The sequence below is a fragment of the Grampus griseus genome, assembly GCF_964374135.1.
Source record: "Grampus griseus genome assembly, chromosome: X".
NCBI lineage: Eukaryota > Metazoa > Chordata > Mammalia > Artiodactyla > Delphinidae > Grampus > Grampus griseus.
In genome coordinates this window covers 31,563,533-31,582,945 of record NC_138999.1, presented here as the reverse complement: position 1 = coordinate 31,582,945, position 19,413 = coordinate 31,563,533, and the positions used below count along the sequence as shown (strand labels likewise).

Below are 19,413 nucleotides of genomic sequence, written 5' to 3'. Positions count from 1 at the left end.
GGTGAATTAAACTGTGTTGGGCAGAGTGAACTGAATGATAAAACAAAATTACTGAGAAAATAGCTTGAGGGTGTCATATTTTAACTTACAATAAGGGTGTCAAATTTTAACTTACAATAAGCCATACTCCATATTCTACAGTTTCCTTCAAGAAGGAGAGGGTTCCAAACCTGCAACTATCAGATAAATAAGTTCGAGAGATCTAATGCATAGCACAGTAATTATAGTCAAAATTAGTATTTTATAAACTTCAAAGTTGCTAAGACACTAGATCTTAGCTGTTCTCAACACAAAAAAGAAACAATAATTGTGTGATGTGATAAAGGCATTAGCTAACGTGACTGTGGTAATCATATTGCCATACAGAAATGTATCAAACCAACATGGTGTACACCTCAAAATTATAGAATGTTATCTGTCAATTATATCTCAATAAAAACAAAAGGATGAGAGGGTCCATAAAGTTAACATGGATTTGGGAAAATAGGAATTACTGTTTCCTCATATTTTAGATGTCATTTGAAGTGCAGTCCGCTGGAGCTAATATACTGGTACCCCAGAGATATGCGGAATCTCTACAGACTAATTGGTTGTATCATTGATAAGGAGCCCAGAGGAGACCCCCCCAAAATAAATAACTACCATTGGGTACAAAATTCTCATTTTCAGATTTTCTTCTCATAGTTTGCTTGAAAAAGGCTGCAGTGCTTATTGTATGCTGATGGTTTCACAGTAACAGGGGTAAGGAAGGTAGGTGAAGCAGGAGAAGGCCTTGCAGTGTGGAGGGGCTCAAGCTATGCATATACTTGAGAACATTCACCACACTGGTGAAAACTTCAAAGTTCACCTAACCTGCCACCATATTGCCAGCAGGCATACTGTGGTTAATAAACGTTTCAAAGTGTTTATGAGCCAGATGGGATTTCATCTCTCTGTTTCCCAGGGAACAAATCAGGGGTATGGCCTGTGGGAAGGAGTGTAGTTACCAACAGAAAAAAAAAAAATGCAGTTGTAACAAATCGAAAGAAAAATCAAAGGGTGAATGAAATGTGGCTTGCTGTTAAAAATTATGGAAAATAAAAGAAACCGCCCACAAATAATACTCGGTCCCTCCAGCTATAAAAATAACTTTCATGAAACTGAAGTTAGTTTGCCTAAATGTTAAATTATACAAAGATTTTAGCATAATATAATTTAAGGTTTTTACCTTGACAGCCTGTAAAATTACGCAAAAATCAGTATTATTTAAGTCTGCACCTTAAATTATGATTGAAAAAGTTGCACACTGATTGCAGAATAGTTACAAATATACATAACAGAGACTGCCAGCTTAATCTCTGCATCAGCAGAGACAGAGAGACTGAGGGAGAATGAGACGAGTGACAGTGCAAAAAGTCACGCGAGGGGTTCCACTTATTTACGCAAATCTAAGGGAGATGGACAGAGTGACATACTATATATATCTATATATATCTATATATATATATACACATTTTTATTTATTTACTTTTTTGCAGTACGTGGGCCTCTCACTGTTGTGGCCTCTCCCTTTGCGGAGCACAGGCTCCGGACGCGCAGGCTCAGCGGCCATGGCTCACAGGCCCAGCCGCTCCACGTCATGTGGGATCTTCCCGGACCGCGGCACGAACCCATGTCCCCCACATCGGCAGGCGGACTCTCAACCACTGCACCACCAGGAAAGCCCCATACAATATATTTAACAACTGGTATGGCACGGCCTTAGACTAAATTGTTGTAAACCATAAATCAACAAGAAGACCTTGTGGGGTCTTCTACCAGGCAGTGGGCACCCTCGCCTTCTCAACTCTTGATTTGACCTGGCAAGGCTGGAGCTCTCTTGGTGTGGAACAGGACCAATCTGCATTGCATAAGTTGCTCAGGGATGCTGACTCCCATTTACTCAAGTCAGCAAGATATGGACTTTGGTTTCTATTTGTTTTGGCCAAATTCTGTAGACAGAAAAAGGACAATGTAGGACTAGAAGATAAATCTACTGGGGGGGAGAAGGAGTCTGGTGTGGTTCAATAAAAAGGCTCATGTGTTGATGGAAAAGGGCTGGTCAGGCCACAGTAAGTAGCTACAGATGGAGTCCACTCTTAACCCAGGCCCCACATCAAGGATCCCTGCCTGATCCCCCTGCCTCTCTCATAAGGATGATCCCAGCAATGCTGGGTGGTTTCCGACTTTGGAACGTAGGACTACACAGAGCAGATGTTCACACGGGCACCACTGTGAAGACAGAGTCCCAGGGTTGTGTCAGTACATGGCTTTGTGCTGTGCAGTGTTTGTGTGCTCTTTGTGGGTGTCTGTCAACCCCTCCTCCAGGAAAGTGCATTTCCTCAGGGACTGGGTCATGATTTTGCTCCAGCTTCCTCCATTCAATCTGCCCCTGTCTACACATGAACAGAAATCTTTTTGGATTTCTACATTTAAGAGCATGAATTTTTAGGGCTTCTGTAGATTTTCCCCTAATTGAGGAATTTCTATGAACACTGATGGAAGTTTTGTAAAACTGTTTCTACTTTCAAACAGCTATTACAAACGTCATTTCGTTTTATTTGAAAGTTCAAAAGGAACAACCAAAATGAAACAAATGGCTGACCCTTGATAGCAGTTTTAGTAGAAACGTTTCTGTTTTACACTTGGACAGCTATCAAATTGGGGCCTAATTACTTTACAGTTTTCAACAGGTGGTTCTTAATGGCAAGGCAGTTATCACACATTCAATAAGAAAAGGAGCTAACTAGGTGGACTTGGATGTTTGATTATCTATTTAAGCGTGTAATTGCATTTTTCAATATAATTAGCAATAAAATTGAATGTGTAAATTAATAGATGTGTTTCCCCACTTAAGTAATTGTAATTCAATGCAATACTTTAGATTAGGGGCATTATTTCTCAATTGATGGCAACATAATTTCATGATCATTGTTTTTCTTAATATTTTTTCTGATAAGAACAAAATATATGTAATCAAAAGACTTTTAATAAACTGAGATGCCAAGTTAAGTGTAATTATATTTTGATTAATTTAGATAAAATTTATGGAAGTAAAGATTAATACTCGAATAGTCTAATTAAAAGAATAATGGGAGTTCACTGGAGGTCCAGTGGTTAGGACTTGGTGCTTTCACTGCTGAGGGCCTGGGTTCAATCCCTGTTGGGGAACTAAGATCCCGCAAGCCGTGAGGTGTGGGGAAAAAAAAAAAAAATTCGAAGAATAAAATCAAACTCCTTACCATGCTATTGAGAATTAACCCTAGCATTTTTCTAGGGCTATATAATGAATTGATATAAAAAAGGGATTGTGAAACATTTTATTTAACTATTGGTCAACCTATAGCTATTATTTTTCACAAATTTTGATATAGATGAATTCAGTTAAATCCTAAACTTTTTTAAAAGAAATGAAGAGCAAGATTTAGCATTACTATAAAATAGCATTTTTTCTTCCTAAATGGTAATTTTCAGTGTAAAATTAAACTATTTTTTACATGTTTAAGAAGCTATACTATTTTTCAGGTGTAAATAATCCTACAGAAAACAGGTCAATATAATACCTCTTTCCAGTTACCATTATTTCATTGAACATGCATTCAATATAGTACATAATTGACATATAACTTATACATTTGGAACTATCTCCTGGGGGTTATAAATTCCTTCCTCAAATCAACACATGGCAGTATCTTTCTCGAAGGGAATAATGCCGTAAAACGTTTCCTCTAAGCCTGTCTTCTTTCTTTCTCTCTTTCTCACTCTGTCTCTGTCTCTGTCTCTCTCCTTCCTCCCCTGCCTCCTCTCCTCTCCCTGGCTCTCTCCTTCCCTGGCTTTAGAGAAGCAAGATGTACGGGTCCCAGAGCCAGGAAATTAATTCTGTCAACAAGTTGAGAGAGCTTAGAAGCAGCTCCTTCCTCAATTGAGCCTCTGAGGAGAACCCAGCACTGGCCAATCCCTTGATTGAAGACTTGATAGACCTAAAACAGAGGACCTATCTAGGTCATGTGTGGATCTCTGATCCGTGGAAAATGTGATATAATAAACACGGATTGTTTTAAGCCCCATGTTTGGTAACTTGTTACACAGCCATAGATAACTGATACAGATAGGGCCCAGCAGGTCAGGCTTGCCTCCACTCTGCTCCCATGGGACTTCCTTATCCAACCATTATATTGGGCTGGCCAAACGGTTCATTTGTTTTTTTCCATAAGATGGCTCTAGTAAGTGCTTAGTTGTCTTTAACTTCATTAGAAACAATTTTGTTAGATTGTATTGTGACAGCTGTCATATCAGAGTGCATTTTAAAAAAAAACTTATCAAAATTGGTGAATTTTTGTGTAGCCAATTTGATATTGAAGATGGAAGAAAAAAGCAACATTTTTGGCATATTACAATTTATTATTTCAAGAAAGGTAAAAACGCAACTGTAATGCAAAAAAAATGATTTGTGCAGTGTATGGAGAAGGTGCTGTGACTGATCGAACGTGTCAAAAGTGGTTTGTGAAGTTTCGTGCTCGAGATTTCTGGCTGGACGATGCTCCAAGGTTGGGTAGAGCAGTTGAAGTCGATAGTGATCAAATCAAGACGTTAATTGAGAACAATCAACGTTATACCACACGGGAGATAGCCGACATACTCAAGATATCCAAATCAATTGTTGAAAATCATTTGCACCAGCTTGGTTATGTTAATTGCTTTGATGTTTGGGTTCCATGTAAGTTAAGCAAAAAAAACCTTCTTGACCATATTTCTGCATGCGATTCTCTACTTAAACGTAACAAAAAAGTTCCATTTTTAAAACAAATTGTGACGGGCGATGAAAAGTGGATACTGTACAACAGTGTGGAACGGAAGAGATCGTGGGGCAAGCAAAATGAACCACCACCAACCACACCAAAGGCCCGTCTTCATCCAAAGAAGGTGATGTTGTGTACATGGTGGGATTGGAAGGGAGTCCTCTATTATGAGCTCCTTCCTGAAAACCAAACAATTCCAACAAGTACTGCTCCCAGTCAGACCAAGTGAAAGCGGCACTCAATGAAAAGCATCCAGAATTAGTCAACAGAAAACGCACAATCTTCCATCAGGATAACACAAGACTACATGTTTCTTGGATGACCAGGCAAAAACTGTTACAGCTTGGCTGGGAAGTTCTGATTCATCTGCCGTATTCACCAGACATTGCACCTTCGGATTTACATTTATTTGGGTCTTTACAAAATTCTCTTAATGGAAAAAAATTTCAGTTCCCTGTAAGACTGTAAAAGGCACCTGGAACAGTTCTTTGCTCAAAAAGATAAAAAGTTTTGGGAAGACGGGCTTCCCTGGTGGTGCAGTGGTTGAGAGTCCGCCTGCCAATGCAGGGGACACGGGTTCGTGCCCTGGTCTGGGAGGATCCCACATGCCGCGGAGCGGCTGGGCCCGTGAGTCACGGCCGCTGAGCCTGCGCGTCCCGAGCCTGTGCTCCGCGACGGTGAGAGGCCCGCGTACAGAAAAAAAAAAAAAAAAAAAAAGTTTTGGGAAGATGGAATTATGAAGTTGCCTGAAAAACGGCAGAAGGTAGTGGAACAAAACGGTGAATACGTTGTTCAATAAAGTTCTTGGTGAAAATGAAAAATGTGCCTTTTATTTTTACTTTAAAACCGAAGGAACTTTTTGGCCAACCCAATAAAATTTACAACTAGTGTAACTCTTTGCTTATTCTTGAGGATAAGATCTTTGTTTAGCAACTAGAGGGCTGACATTGTTATCTACATTCCTATAGTCTTCAGCTGGCTTCAAGTTGCCTGCATTGGTTATTCCATTAAAGTGCCAGCCCTTGATGAAAGCACACACCACAGTTCCATTCTCACCTTTTTGTCGCTGAGGATGATGACACAGTAGCGGGTGTGCATGCCAAAGGGGAGAAAGAAGACCTCCAAGGCTTGAAGTCCCTTTCGCTCCCAGGTGAAGAGTATGTGTAGAGCAGAAGAACTCTTTGATGAAATTGGACTTAATTACTGCCAAAACATGAAGTAGGGCTTGTTTACGTATCACTTCATAAGTGCTGTTCAAATAAAGCAGCTGTTTCAATTAGTGATTAGAGTTTGGGGATGAATTTTTAAAATGTTCAAAGCATTAGCACACAAAATTAGATGATGCATTTGTTAATGAAAGTATGGGGGACCCCAGCCCAAGCTTGACATAATAAAAATGTGTAATTATGACCCTCTATTAAAGATTCCTTAAAAAACAAAAGGAACTTCACTAGCATTTAAAATTAGCCTAGATATACATATAAAAATAAATAGCAAAGAGATCATTCCAGAATCTTCAGCTTTTTTGTGGACTATGCAATGATTCAAATTACAGGGTGTAACAGACAACTTAAACTGGAAATAAAGGACTGTTTATAGTTTTATCTTTTTGTTGTTTTTTAAAACATATCCACAAACTCCTCAATACTGTCTCTCTCCCCCGTTGCGGAGCACAGGCTCCGGACGCGCAGGCTCAGCGGCCATGGCTCACGGGCCCAGCCGCTCCGCGGCATGTGGGATCCTCCCGGACCGGGGCACGAACCCGTGTCCCCTGCATCGGCAGGCGGACTCCCAACCACTGCGCCACCAGGGAAGCCCCCTCAATACTGTCTTGAATGTGGAGATACGGTGGGCCAGTCTTAGTGACCTGATCCTAACGGAGAGTATGCTAGAATGCAGCAAAATCAAGCAGTATGACTTCTGACACTAGATCAGAAAATGTAATTCAACTTCTTCCTAATCATCTCTCCTTCCTGGTTCACTTGCTTTTAGAATCAAGTTGCCATCCTGTGAAGAAGCCAAGGCCACATAGACAGGCTGCATGTAAGCGTCCAAGACAACAGCCCCACCCTCGATCTGACAGCAACTGCCTGAGAGACCCTGAGCAAGAGTCACCTAGCTGAGGCCAGTCACCCTCGAAGTGTGAGAGATCATAATATAAGGCATTTTTGTTATTTAATACCACTACATTTGAGGTGGTTTGTTCTGTAGCTAGAGATCACCAGAACATCCCCATATCCATTTTCCTATCCATCATTCTATCCACATTTTCTAAATCTATAGTTATTTCATAAAACAAAGTAAATCTGTCTTCTGCTTAACATTTTAAACATGATGAGACCTGTCACCTAAATAGGTTTAAACAGTTCAGAATAAGCCAAAGGAACCATAAAGGTCCCTTATTGAAATACATTCATTGTACAGGCGAGGAAACTAAGACTCAGCAGTGAAAGGCAGGATGTGGACAGAGTTTTCCAAAGGGTCATGGTGCAGAAAAGGCTGAGGACCAACACCTCGGGCTCCCATGTGGCTAGCAATCCCCAGGGCTTACTGTTCTGTCTACAGTCGCATTTACTGACTATTTCATTTCATATTATGCTCTCTATATAAAAATAAGATATGCAAAAAGATAAAAGCTTTTATTTGCAGCACTCACAGGCTTTTAAGGCATCTGGGGCCTGGGAACAGCCCTCAGCAACATCATGTTCACTGCTACTCACAGCACCGCTGTCATAAGGGAACAGGAAGACAACATCAACAGCACAAACAAGACTCAAAAACAATATTCTATCTTAATTCAATCTTTTACACATCCTTAAAAATTATGGCTACCTACAATATGATATGCAAAGACCACAGATGTATTTCCAAGATCATTTTTACATTTATATCGTTAGAAATTTTAAAAATAAGAAAAATCATTTATATCTTCACCATTGCTTTTTAAAAATTTTGGTAAAAACAATTCCTTTTTACTTGCAAATACTGTAGAGAAGTAAACAGTTGATAATAATAATAAAAACCCAAATCCTCAGACTCCAAAGGAGGGTGTCTCAACTTAGGACTACATAGGCAGTCTCTCCAAAAATGGTTCTAGAACCTGATTTCTTGAAAAATTCTCTTCTCTAAGCTAACTGTTCCCACATTTGTTTCTTTCTCATAAAGGTAGAAGGAGACTTGGGCAGCTGTTTAATCTCTTGTTGCACTTCTGAAAATTAGCCAATCACAGTCTGAAGCAAGGGCCTCCCTTGGAAGGTTCCATGTCTTCCAGAACCCATCAACTTTCTCCAAATTGCTCCTCTTGGTATTCATGATTATTTTGCTGTCAATTAGGACCTAGGCTCTAAGACATTGTTTGCCTGATTTTTTTCTGAGAATATAAACATCCCGTATTTTCTCACCTTGCCAGCTGATTTGTTTGAGTTTGATGCTGTAAAAATATACTATTTCTAAGTAATGTTCTTCCAACCATATCTATTCCTTTTCTCCAAACACTGTCTTTTCTTTACACCACATTCTTAATAAGGTTATTTACCACCTCTTGTCATTATTCTGTGCTTTACTTCTACTCACAGGCATTCTGACTATCGGTTTCAGTAATTCCCTTTTTTAAAAAGAACATTTAATACTTTTATGTCATTTGAGCATTTGATAGATCCCTAAAGGCTATGATAGACATAGTAGACGAATATTTTAGCATTTATAAGAGAGACAATACAAAGAGTGGAAAGAACAACAAAGAATGCTTACTTCTCAATGTACCGCTCTGATGCCATCTCTTTGATAATGGAACTCTGGGTAGAATGCCTGATTAAAATGCTCAGATAATCTCCAAACCTCATTTTGTTCAATACTTGCAATCATTAGCCCTTCGGTCATTTTTGTTTTTTCACAGTGAATAGAAAAGCAGAGCAATTTGGGGGCTTTGTCTCCTTTTTCTTTTCTTTACCTATTTTGTTGGAGAACAGCTAACGAAAGTACCTTTTTGAATAAATCAGAGTTGCCTTATCCTCAAAGGAAAGTCTCAAACCCAGAAAAATTGAGTTACCTGTACTATTTATGGTAAAGACAAATAAAAATAATTTATAGATCTAAGAATTTGATTGACTTGCTCATAAAGCTAATGATTGTCATGATTAATTCAGAGACATCAGAAAATAATTTAATAAAATAATCTGGCTCAGGAAAATTCTAATTTACCTGATCAATGTTCTTGACCCTAGAAATTTGATGACAAACCCAATTTGATTACAAAACCAGTATCTTGCATGTTCCAAAGACAGAAAAGAAAACAATTCACTCACCTTTTTGTTAATCCCCATACCTCAATCCATGCTATCACTTTCCCAAATGCTCATTGATTATTGTTGAAGCTAAGGCAGAGGGAGCATTTCAAAGCCTTGGTCTTAAGGAAGAATAGCATCAAAAGAGGCTAAAATTATACAAAACACTGTAGATCAAGCAATGGAATATTTTCTGCTAATTTAGTAGTAGGCCAAAGTCAGGGAGTAGAACTTACTTATGAGGTGGGAAGGGATGGCATTACTTTTTCCTCTGCAATAGTGGTAATACAGCTCTTTTCAAGCTAAAATAATCAAAACAATATTGAACTGGTTCTAGTCAGGGCATGAATAAATCAGCTGCAAGAATGGCTTCCTTCTCAAGCTTCTCCAACAGGGAAGGAAGATCTTTATTATAAGCTTTCATACTTCTGGGTTGAAGTATGCAGCATTCAGGGCTGCATCCAAACCAAACAGCAAATGATCTTGTTCAAGTCTAGTTTTTATGCATCACAGGAAGGAATATAAGAGGATCAATTTTTAGATTCATTACATCCTCCATGTTTCCATGAGTTTGTCAAAATAGGGCCCCATGGCCATCTGGAGGGCTGTTAAAATGGAATGTTTGCTGCCTTTTGTACCACTTTGGCTCCTGAACAGTTGAGAAGTCTCTAAAGCAAGGGGTGCTAACCTGTGGTACAAGGACAGAGTGAATCTGTGAATTTAAATGGGGAAAAATTCATCTTTATGTCCACTAACTCTTAATAGCAAATTAAACCAAACCACAGTAGTAGTGGTTAACTATACTATGAATTGATCACCAAACAATCACAAATATGTATACATCACATTTCAGTTCTTGCACATATCTTGAGCTGTCATTTATTTCATTGCTACTTTTAGAGTATGGTAGTTAATCTCTACCAGTAGATCTTACTATGTATTGTGTTAATGAAGAAGTATATATTTTAACATATTACAATTTTTAAATATTTTGATAATCTACTAGACTATTACTTTCTTCTATGCTATGGACTGAACTGTGTCACCCTTAAATTCATATGTTGAAGCCTTAACTCCCAAAATGACTGCATTTGGAGAGAGGGCATATTGGAAGGTAATCAAGGTTAAATAACATCATAAGGGTGGGGTGCTAATAAGATAGAATTAGCATCCTTACAGAAAGAGACACCAGTGAGCTCAACCTCTCTCTCCATGTGTGCACAAAGAAGAGGTCATGTGAGCACACAGTGAGATGGCCACCACCCATAAGTCAAAAGAAGAGGCCTCAGAATGAAACCTAACTTGCTGGCACCTTGGACTTTTCAGTCTCCAGAACTGTGAGAAATAAATTTCTGTTGTTTAAGCCACCCAGTCTATGGTATCTTGTTATGGCGTCCCAAGTAGATTAAGACACTCTGTAATCCTTGCATCTTATTTTATGTATTTATAAAACACTATTCTGTGAAGTAGAATAGGTTTCATAAGACTACCAAAGAGCTTGACAACATTAAAACCTCATATGAAACCCTAATTGAGAGCAAGAGGATCATGGCAGATTGTTACTCTTAGTATATACATCTGGTTTTTGATTCACTCTGCTTTCCTTACAGACTTGCCTAATTCTAACTGTTACTAATTATTCAGTGTAGCAGAATGAAATATTTTAAAATCATGGCTCTCCAGAACCCAGCTTTTTTTTTTTTTTTTTTTTAAACAAGACTCAGAAACATCTCTCTACCAGGGCCTTCTTTCATCATTTGGGTGGCTATTCTGGGCCAAGCTATACTGGGAACAATGACGAATGATGAAACCCCTCAGTTCACAGAGTATCCAGTCTGTCATGCAAAGTAGCTCTACAAGAAATAAGTACAAAGCAGAATGATAAACACTTCAATACCTCTTCAACTTGAATTCACACTTTCCTATGCTGACCCTATAGTCCATATTTATAAGCGTATGCCTTGTACTTCTCCTTGCCTGCCTGTCCCCCACTCCCCCCAATGCTTCTGCGATTCCCTCTTCCTATGATATTTCTATATTTGTAGGATATTTGTAGGAAAGTTCTACCCCTGCTTTAGATTCTGGCCGTCAAGATCATACTCATATTTCAGATCCCAATTTGTATATGATAAAGGAGAACATGGTGTACACATGGAAAAAAGGTTACTAGGACCTCATTTTTCTCCTTCAATGTTTTATCTTTCACGAAGATCTCAATAATATCTACATAGTGATATTCCTTGCCAATCAGCTCACAGAGCATATACATATATATATATATATATTATTTTTTGGTATAACACATACTACTGAATGCATTCTGCCCTGTACAATTGCTTACATTTGTGTAGATTTTTTCTTCTCTGCTTGATGGTTGGCAACTTTAGGGCCAGATCTGTGACTTATTTATCCCAATGTTTCTCCAGTACTAAGAACAGTACTTAAGGTGCCACTTAGTAAAAATTTATTGAGTGATAAGTAATTCAAAATTGCTGGGAAAAAATTGCAAGTCATATCACTGTAGGAAATTATTTACAAATTGCCCATTTCTGAGCACTGCTGATCCATCACTCAATTTTAAAGTGTGGCTAAAATCAGTCTCCTGTCCTGATCCTTTCCGATAATCCTTGGGATTTAATTAGAATAAAAGCTTCTTAACTGCTCTTGCTTATGCTCAGGGATCATGTTCACATACAGTAAAATATGTGATGAACATAAAGTTTCCTCATCCATGTGGTTTCAACTGTGTTGTTTTATATGTATCTGTTGCTTAAGAAGACCAGTTTACAGAGACATTTTACATTTTTAAATAGGAGATCCTTTTTTATGCCATCTAAAAGATAATTTCAGCACTTTACGGCTCATTTGAGAAGAGGTTATTTATCATGTGGGGAGATATTAACAGAAGTGACTCTGAAGAGGAGTATCAGTTAGTATACGTTAGGTCATGCTACAGTAACAACTCCACATCTCAGTGGATTAACACAATAGTTTATTTCTTGCTCACACATGTAGTGATCTTTGGTGAAGGAGGCCTCCATTACTAAATGTGCCTCTCTAATAACTGTGGCAGGGAGAGGGGACAAGAAAAATTGCTCACTGGGTCTTAAAGCTACCACCTGGAAAAAACAGTCAGCAGTTCTCACATGCCATTGGCCGATTGAGTTATGTGTTCATGGATAACTTCAACATTAGTGGGGAAGTGCAATATTACCATGTGCCTAAAAGAGGAAAACAAGGATATTTGTAACAAAGCTCTAAAAATAATCCAGTTAGCTTATGGAGATTTTTAAAAACATTTTCTTGTTCTCTTATGTTACCTTGATGATTAAACCTAGAGACCAGACCAGGGCTTTACTGAGATAATGTAATACTTATTATATGGTATATTACATATGAAAGTTAATCATAGAGGTACTGCACCAGACTTCCATTCTGGTCATGATTGAAATGCATGTTCTTAAATTTTGTGTCTGGAAATCTGTTCAAGACAAACATTAAGGAGAGCTTTAATAAAAACAGGATGTGTCACATTATTAAGTATTGTTTTATTAAGATTATATTTAAAGATCAAAAGGCCTCATTATGCTGATGAAGTCAGATTGATGAAATATTAGATAACGTTGTGCTATTTGGAAGAAAAACACTCTTTTGTGCTCCCCTCACGGTGGAACTTGTTGGTTGCCTATCCCAATAACCCCTGGTCCTTCCCTCCTCCTTGACAAAACCCTCATTTTCTTTTGATGTGTATGTGGAGAAGGGCAGTTTCTCAGTCTTCCTTCCAGCTAGGGTTGGTCATCTGATTAAGATTGGATCAATGGCTACAAGCAGAAGTGCTATGTGGTATTTCTGGGAAGCTTCCCTAACAGAAAAAGGGCACACTCTTATCCTTTCTGCTGCCTATAAAGTGGACTTGATTGCTGGAGTTCTGGATACTTCAGCTGATCCTTGAGAAAATGAATAAAGGCTTGCCTGTTACATGAACCGGAGCCTGGAGGTGTTACACAGAAAGCAGTCAGGACCCTAGAAGAAGGAGCCACTGTAATGCTTCTAATAAATCTGTTCAGAATTGTCAGAAAAGCAAGGTTTTTGGTGAACTTGAGACTATTCTATCACAACTCAACATATGGATTCGGGGCTCAGTATTCAATCCATGTCAATGCTGAAATGACATACCAAGGACCAGCCCTTTTCCTTGAGGAACTGTGTGGCTTTCGTCTTTGTCTCACCCTTGCCTTTGATCTGGGAGACAGTCTTTAAAGAGGTGCACAGGAGTAAATCTGCGATCCTTTAAATTAACGGCTCTGAATTTTTCTTTGAGAGCTAATCTGCCGAAGCCTGACTACTCTATGTTCTCCCTGACCCAACACTCAATGTCACTGCATCTTTATGTTTCTTTCCTCACAGGAAGACTTGAGAGAAGAACTAAGACAGTGCAGTATTATAAATACATATGGAAGAGACTATATGAGAAACAATGATCAATAAAGTTTGAGACTGTGATAGACACACTTCTTAAGTGATACTTCACGCTGAATTGGGAATTATTTTGCATGAGTATTTCCAAAGTTTCCTTCCTTTCGTAAATTAAATTACAAATGCTTTCATACTTGTTGACTCTATTTTGTTTTTGATTTGAAAGGCATAACTTAAAAAGATATGTTTACCTGTAGTTTGAGATTCTATGGCTTCAATAATTCTGGAACTTTGGGTCTAACTAAAACCATTTCAGAACATTGCATGAAGAAAAATCATATTAAAATCTGGATACAGAATTTCCATATTGTGTTCCAAATTATGAAGGTAGACTCATTATTCTTGCTCTTCATTAAACAGATCCACTTTGAGTTACTTCTGCTCACAGATACCTACAGCATTTCTTTGAGATTTGACTCTAGTTTAATTACGTGATACTATAAATTATTTGCAATTAATGTGAAGAAATTGTTTCAAAGCCATTCAGGCAAAATCTGTGACCACAAAGCAACTTCTTGATCAAGAAGCAAGGGACTGAAAAAAAAATCCAGGAGAACTATTTACCGAAGTTTTTTTGCCAATACTAGCATTTCACACTACAAAGAAATTAACATAAATGCCTACAATACTGCATTCCTATGATATCTATAATGTTGCTTTATAGCTCAATGTATCAACACTGCCAAATCCTTGCCTCTTGCAATATTTTTGCAGCTAAAAGGATGACACTGATGCTGTCAAGCATTACACAGAGACAATGGTATAAAATAAACTAACAACACAGTAGTAACGGTCAAATGTACTTCTATAATAGAAACCTGCATTATTTTGTTTCTGCCTGACTTTCTTCAACCTTTATAACATTGTTTTTTTCTACTTCACTTTAAATAGCTATTTTGTAGTTTAAAACAGATGAGACATATGAGGCAATCTAACTTTAAAAAATTCTACTTTTCTATTGAGAAGTCAAAGTTCCTTTCTAAACTAAATACAGACTTCATAACATGGGTCAAATAAGCTTAAATACAGTCAATCCTCATTATCCACCAATTCCATTTTTGCAAATTCACCTCCTCACTAAAATTGATTTGTAACCCACAAATCAATACTCATGGCACTTTCAGAATTGTTCGCAGGCATGTGCAGAACGGTGGAAAGTTCCAGTAGCTGGTCACACAAGTTCCCAGCTGAGGTCAAATAAGGTGACACTGGGCTTTTCTATTTCAGTTTTCCAGCATAGATAAGCAGAGGATGGAGACAGTAGGGGGTAGTACACAAGTACAGAAGTGCAAGCCGAGGGACTTCCCTGGCAGCTCAGTGGTTAAGAATCCACGTGACAATGCAGGGGACACGGGTTCAATCCCTGGTCCAGGAAGATCCCACATGCCGCAGAGCAATTAAGCCCGTGCGCTACAACTACTGAGACTGCACTCTAGAGCCTGAGAGCCATGACTACTGAAGCCCATGCGCTAGAGCCTGTGCTCTGCAGCAAGAGAAGCCACTGAAATAAGAAAGCCCGCGCACCACAACGAAGAGTAGCCCCCGCTCACCGCAAATAAATAAAAAGCCCGCGCGCAGCAATGAAGACCCAACGCAGCCAAAAATAAAACAAATAAATAATAAATAAATTAAAAAAAAAAAAAAAGAAGCACAAAGCCGCTCTAGCTCTGAGGTCAGGCTTTAAAACCTTTCTCTTATACCTGTTAGTGGGACTGCCTCAGGCAAGTCATTTAACACTTCTGAACTTCATTTTCTCTGTGTAAAGTAAAAAAAGTGGAATCTACCAGGATAGGTTGTTTTTAGGATTTACAATTATAATCTATGTGGTTAAATATACTTCTCCTTGGAGTAATGGTGCAATATTCACTAACTGAGTGTTTATGGCAACTTTATAGAAAATAACTACCATGAATAATGAGAATCCACTGCATTTAATAAAGTGCATATGTATTCAATTTTCATGCACATAAACCTAGAAATATATAAAGAGAATAAGTGTGAATAATATAAATTATATATATAATATAATATAAATTAAATATTTCAAATAAATGAAAACTACTATGTAATTATATAACAAGTTTACTTGAATGCTAATTTCTCAGAAATTTGCCTCAGATAATTATGAGCATAAAATATATAGACATTTACCCATCATTCATGTGGTCAACAAATTCTCCAACTTCAGTTAATTGGGATGGCAAAGAGATAAATGTTGAGGATTCCACAAAAATGACACTAAAATAAATGAAAAAAGGATTATTTTGAATTCTACTGTAACAAATTTCAGATGACCACAAAACATTCTTCTTTTAAATTATTTTCCATCATTCATAAACTATAATTAGAATCAGAATAAATTACAATTCAAAAAGTCCATGTGCTCTCATTCTGCAACTCAAAACGTATGCTAGAAAGAAAAGATCTGGAATGGAAATAGGTAAAAAATGCTATTTTTATACGGAAAGTCAACACTGAATTCTCATAACAAGGAAATTTAGAGCAAAAATGACCACCCAAATTATATTCCAGAAAGAAAGAGGAAATTACACACTGGTCTTAATACACTGTCAGAGTTATACACATTTAATAATTTCTAATCCTATTTCCAGAAAAGAGAAACGTTTCTTTCAGGAGTGGACATGAGATTTGGGTACCTAGTTAAATCAGTGCATTAATAACCATGCCATCATCTGGAATCACACAGAAATTCCGTCCTTCCTATATAATAATGCTCATTCCTTCAAGAAACAGTTTTGGAGACTCCATTGTGTGTTAGGTGTGGGACTAGGTACTGGAAAGTACAAACATGAATATATTATCCTCTCAGCCCCCCACAATGTAGAGAAATGATACTCTAACGACAGGTGAAAGATATCATGAAGAGTCATGTCAGGAATGCCTAATCCCTCCTGCAGAGTTGAACAGAATCTGTATAATATTGTTAAGAACAGATTTATCCAAACTTGATTTGTTAAAGGAAACCTTTTTTATTATATAACAGTTATTAATATCTTACAATACTAGCTTTACAATGAAAAACACATCAGTAATAAAATTAATCAAATATTTTAGTCTTAAAACACACACACATTCACAAACACACATATACAAACTAAGCTGCAACACATTTATATATCCTAACATTTGAATGTTGACATCAGTTTTTGTCCTTTTGTTTTAACTTGATATTTCTGGTGCCTTCATATAAGGGTTGTAAGGAATTTTATAAATATTAAATAATAAAAAGTTTTAAACAGACAAAATTAACTGTAGTAAAATGTAAACTATGAACAATGCAAGCTATGTATCAAACTAGCAGATTTGCTTATATCACTGTAAAGTTACAGTTACGCAAATGTAGGAATAATTCCTCTCCAGAGAGCAATTTAAACATAAAGTCATACACTAAATTCTCATTTAAATATCATAAAATTATGAGGCACAAAACATAATGTTTCCTTTTATTTCTATAAATCCATGGTGAATCACTGGGCAATTTATTTTGGTAATAATTTGTTCTGGCTAAAAAACAATCACACGGATAATATTACTTGACACACAAATAAAAAACTAAACCACTATAATATTAGATTTTTCATATACTATACATGTACCATTTTGAGATAAAATAGCATTCTGTATGCTTGCTTGAAAAGTTCCTGCTTAATTACAATGAACATGCTTTCCTCAAAATAGACATATTAATTGTAAAATGAAATATAAACTGTCATTAAAATGGAAAAAGATCCTGTTTCATTACTGCAGTTTCTAAATCAGTGGTTCTCATACTTCAATGTGCATTATTATTATCCGGAGTGCTTGTTCAAAATGCAGATTCCCAAGCTTCTATTTGCATGAATTCTGACTTAGTCTGGCATGGGTTCCATTTAAAACAAGATCTCCAGGTGTTTTTAAAATAGCCTGTCTATGGATTAAACTCTGAGTAATCCTGACTTAGACCAGCACTGCTCCAACATTAATGTACAAACAAATACTCTGGAGATGTTGTTAAACGCAGATTCTAACTCAATTGGATTGGAGTGGCCCTGAGAGTCTGTTTTTCTAATAAGCCCCCAGGTGATGTTGATTTTACTGACTCAAGGATGACATTTTGAGAAGCATGAGTATAATCTAAAACAAAAACAACCCCAATATTTTAAATAATAAAACCAGGCCACCAGAAAAAGAAAAGCAGGGAATGGTTTAGAACGACTATATATTCACTACCGTATAAAAGCAACAAAAACACTGGAAAAATTTGTCCAAATTAACTTTTTCAGAATTCTAGTTCACTAAAGAAAGGCTTGCAGCAATCTAAGTAGTGTTTATTCAAGAAAAGCTGCCAAACCTTGGCAAGAACAGTAGTTTGTGGCCTTGTAACTTTTATGTTGTAACTCTCCCTCCACCTTTCCATAGCTCTATAGTAGCCTTGAAAACCAACAGCCTTGCAACCAAGGTAGTTGTAAAAAATGCTCAGGCTTGCAGCCACAGGAGGGAACAGACTGAGACTGGAGCTCTTCAAAAAAGTCCCATCCATCCCTGATCATTGTTCCTGTGTAACCCATCTCACAGTACCCTCCGAAGAGCTCAATATTCAAGGTGTTGTCTTTAATCAAACTGACTCAAAGAAAAACACCTATCCCCAAGATGTTAGTTGAAAACAATCAGTAGCAATTATGCCTGAGGCTGCAACAGCAACTGGATCAAATAAGAGCCTGACAAAGCATAAAAGGAAGATCTGGGGACAAGATGCCCATAGGCAGAGTCGCCATAGCTTAGTAGAGACCCAAAATATGTCAAAGACCTTCAACTCCACTTATGGAGACAAGTAATAAAGAATATCAATAAAGAGATATTATACAAAAGAACTAATTATAAATTCTGGACTTAGAAAGTACAATACCTGAAATAAAAAAGCACTAGAAGGACTCAGCTGCAGGTTTGAGGTGGCAAAAGGACCAGTACACTTGAAGATAGGTCAAGTAAAATGATTAATTCTAAAGAATGGAAAGAGAAAAGAATGAAGAAAAATTAACAGAGCCTCAGAGAACTGTGGGAAACCTTCAAACAGACAAACATAAGCCTAATCAGAATCCTGAAAAGAGAAAAACAGGCAGACAGAAAATGTGAAGAAACAAATGATGAAAACTTCCCAAATTTGATGAAAAATATTAATTTACACATCTAAGAAGTACAAAAAATTCTATGCAAGGTAAACCCAAGGTGATCCATAGCTAGACAATAAGAGTCAAGTCATTGAAAGGCCCAGACACAGTAAGAAGCAGAACAAAATTGACTCAATACCTATGTTGCTCCTCAGTAAGATTAACAATAGAATTCCCATTTAAACCCTAAAGAACAGAATGCAATGCAATTGGATGATGTATATACAGTATGCTGAAAGAAGACTATCAATAAGGAATACTATATACAGCAAAACTATCCTTCAAAAATTAGGGAAAAATTAAGAAATTAACAAACAAAAAAATGAAAGAATTCATTGCTAACAGACCTACCGTACAAGAAATACTAGCAGAATTTCCTCAGGCTAAAGGAAAAGAACACTAGAAGTTAATTCTAAACCACATGATGAAATAAAAAGCATAGGTAAAGGTAACTACATAGGTAAATACATAAAACAAATAGGCTATAAATGTACTTTATTTGCAATCCTTTTTGTTCTCCTTTCTGATTTAAAATAAAATAGTGTGAGACAATAAATGTAAAACTGTTTTAAGGGCTTATAACTTATAAAGATGTAATGGGTATAACAATAATAGCACTAACAAGAGGCTAGGAAAAGGAGATACACTGAAGCAAAGTTTCTGAATTAT

The 19,413-nt window shown here is 37.2% G+C and overlaps 1 protein-coding gene across 1 annotated transcript in view; it reads right to left on the bottom strand.

Annotated features, from left to right (window-relative positions):
• The window catches only part of CFAP47 (cilia and flagella associated protein 47), a gene marked incomplete at both ends in the record, with an annotated part of 513,170 nt that overhangs the window by 195,290 nt on the left and 298,467 nt on the right, over positions 1–19,413 (bottom strand). The window contains 4 exon segments of the mRNA XM_082682021.1: positions 5,874–5,942; positions 5,944–6,020; positions 7,474–7,544; positions 15,728–15,814. Coding sequence (XP_082538147.1) covers positions 5,874–5,942; positions 5,944–6,020; positions 7,474–7,544; positions 15,728–15,814 — 304 coding nt within the window.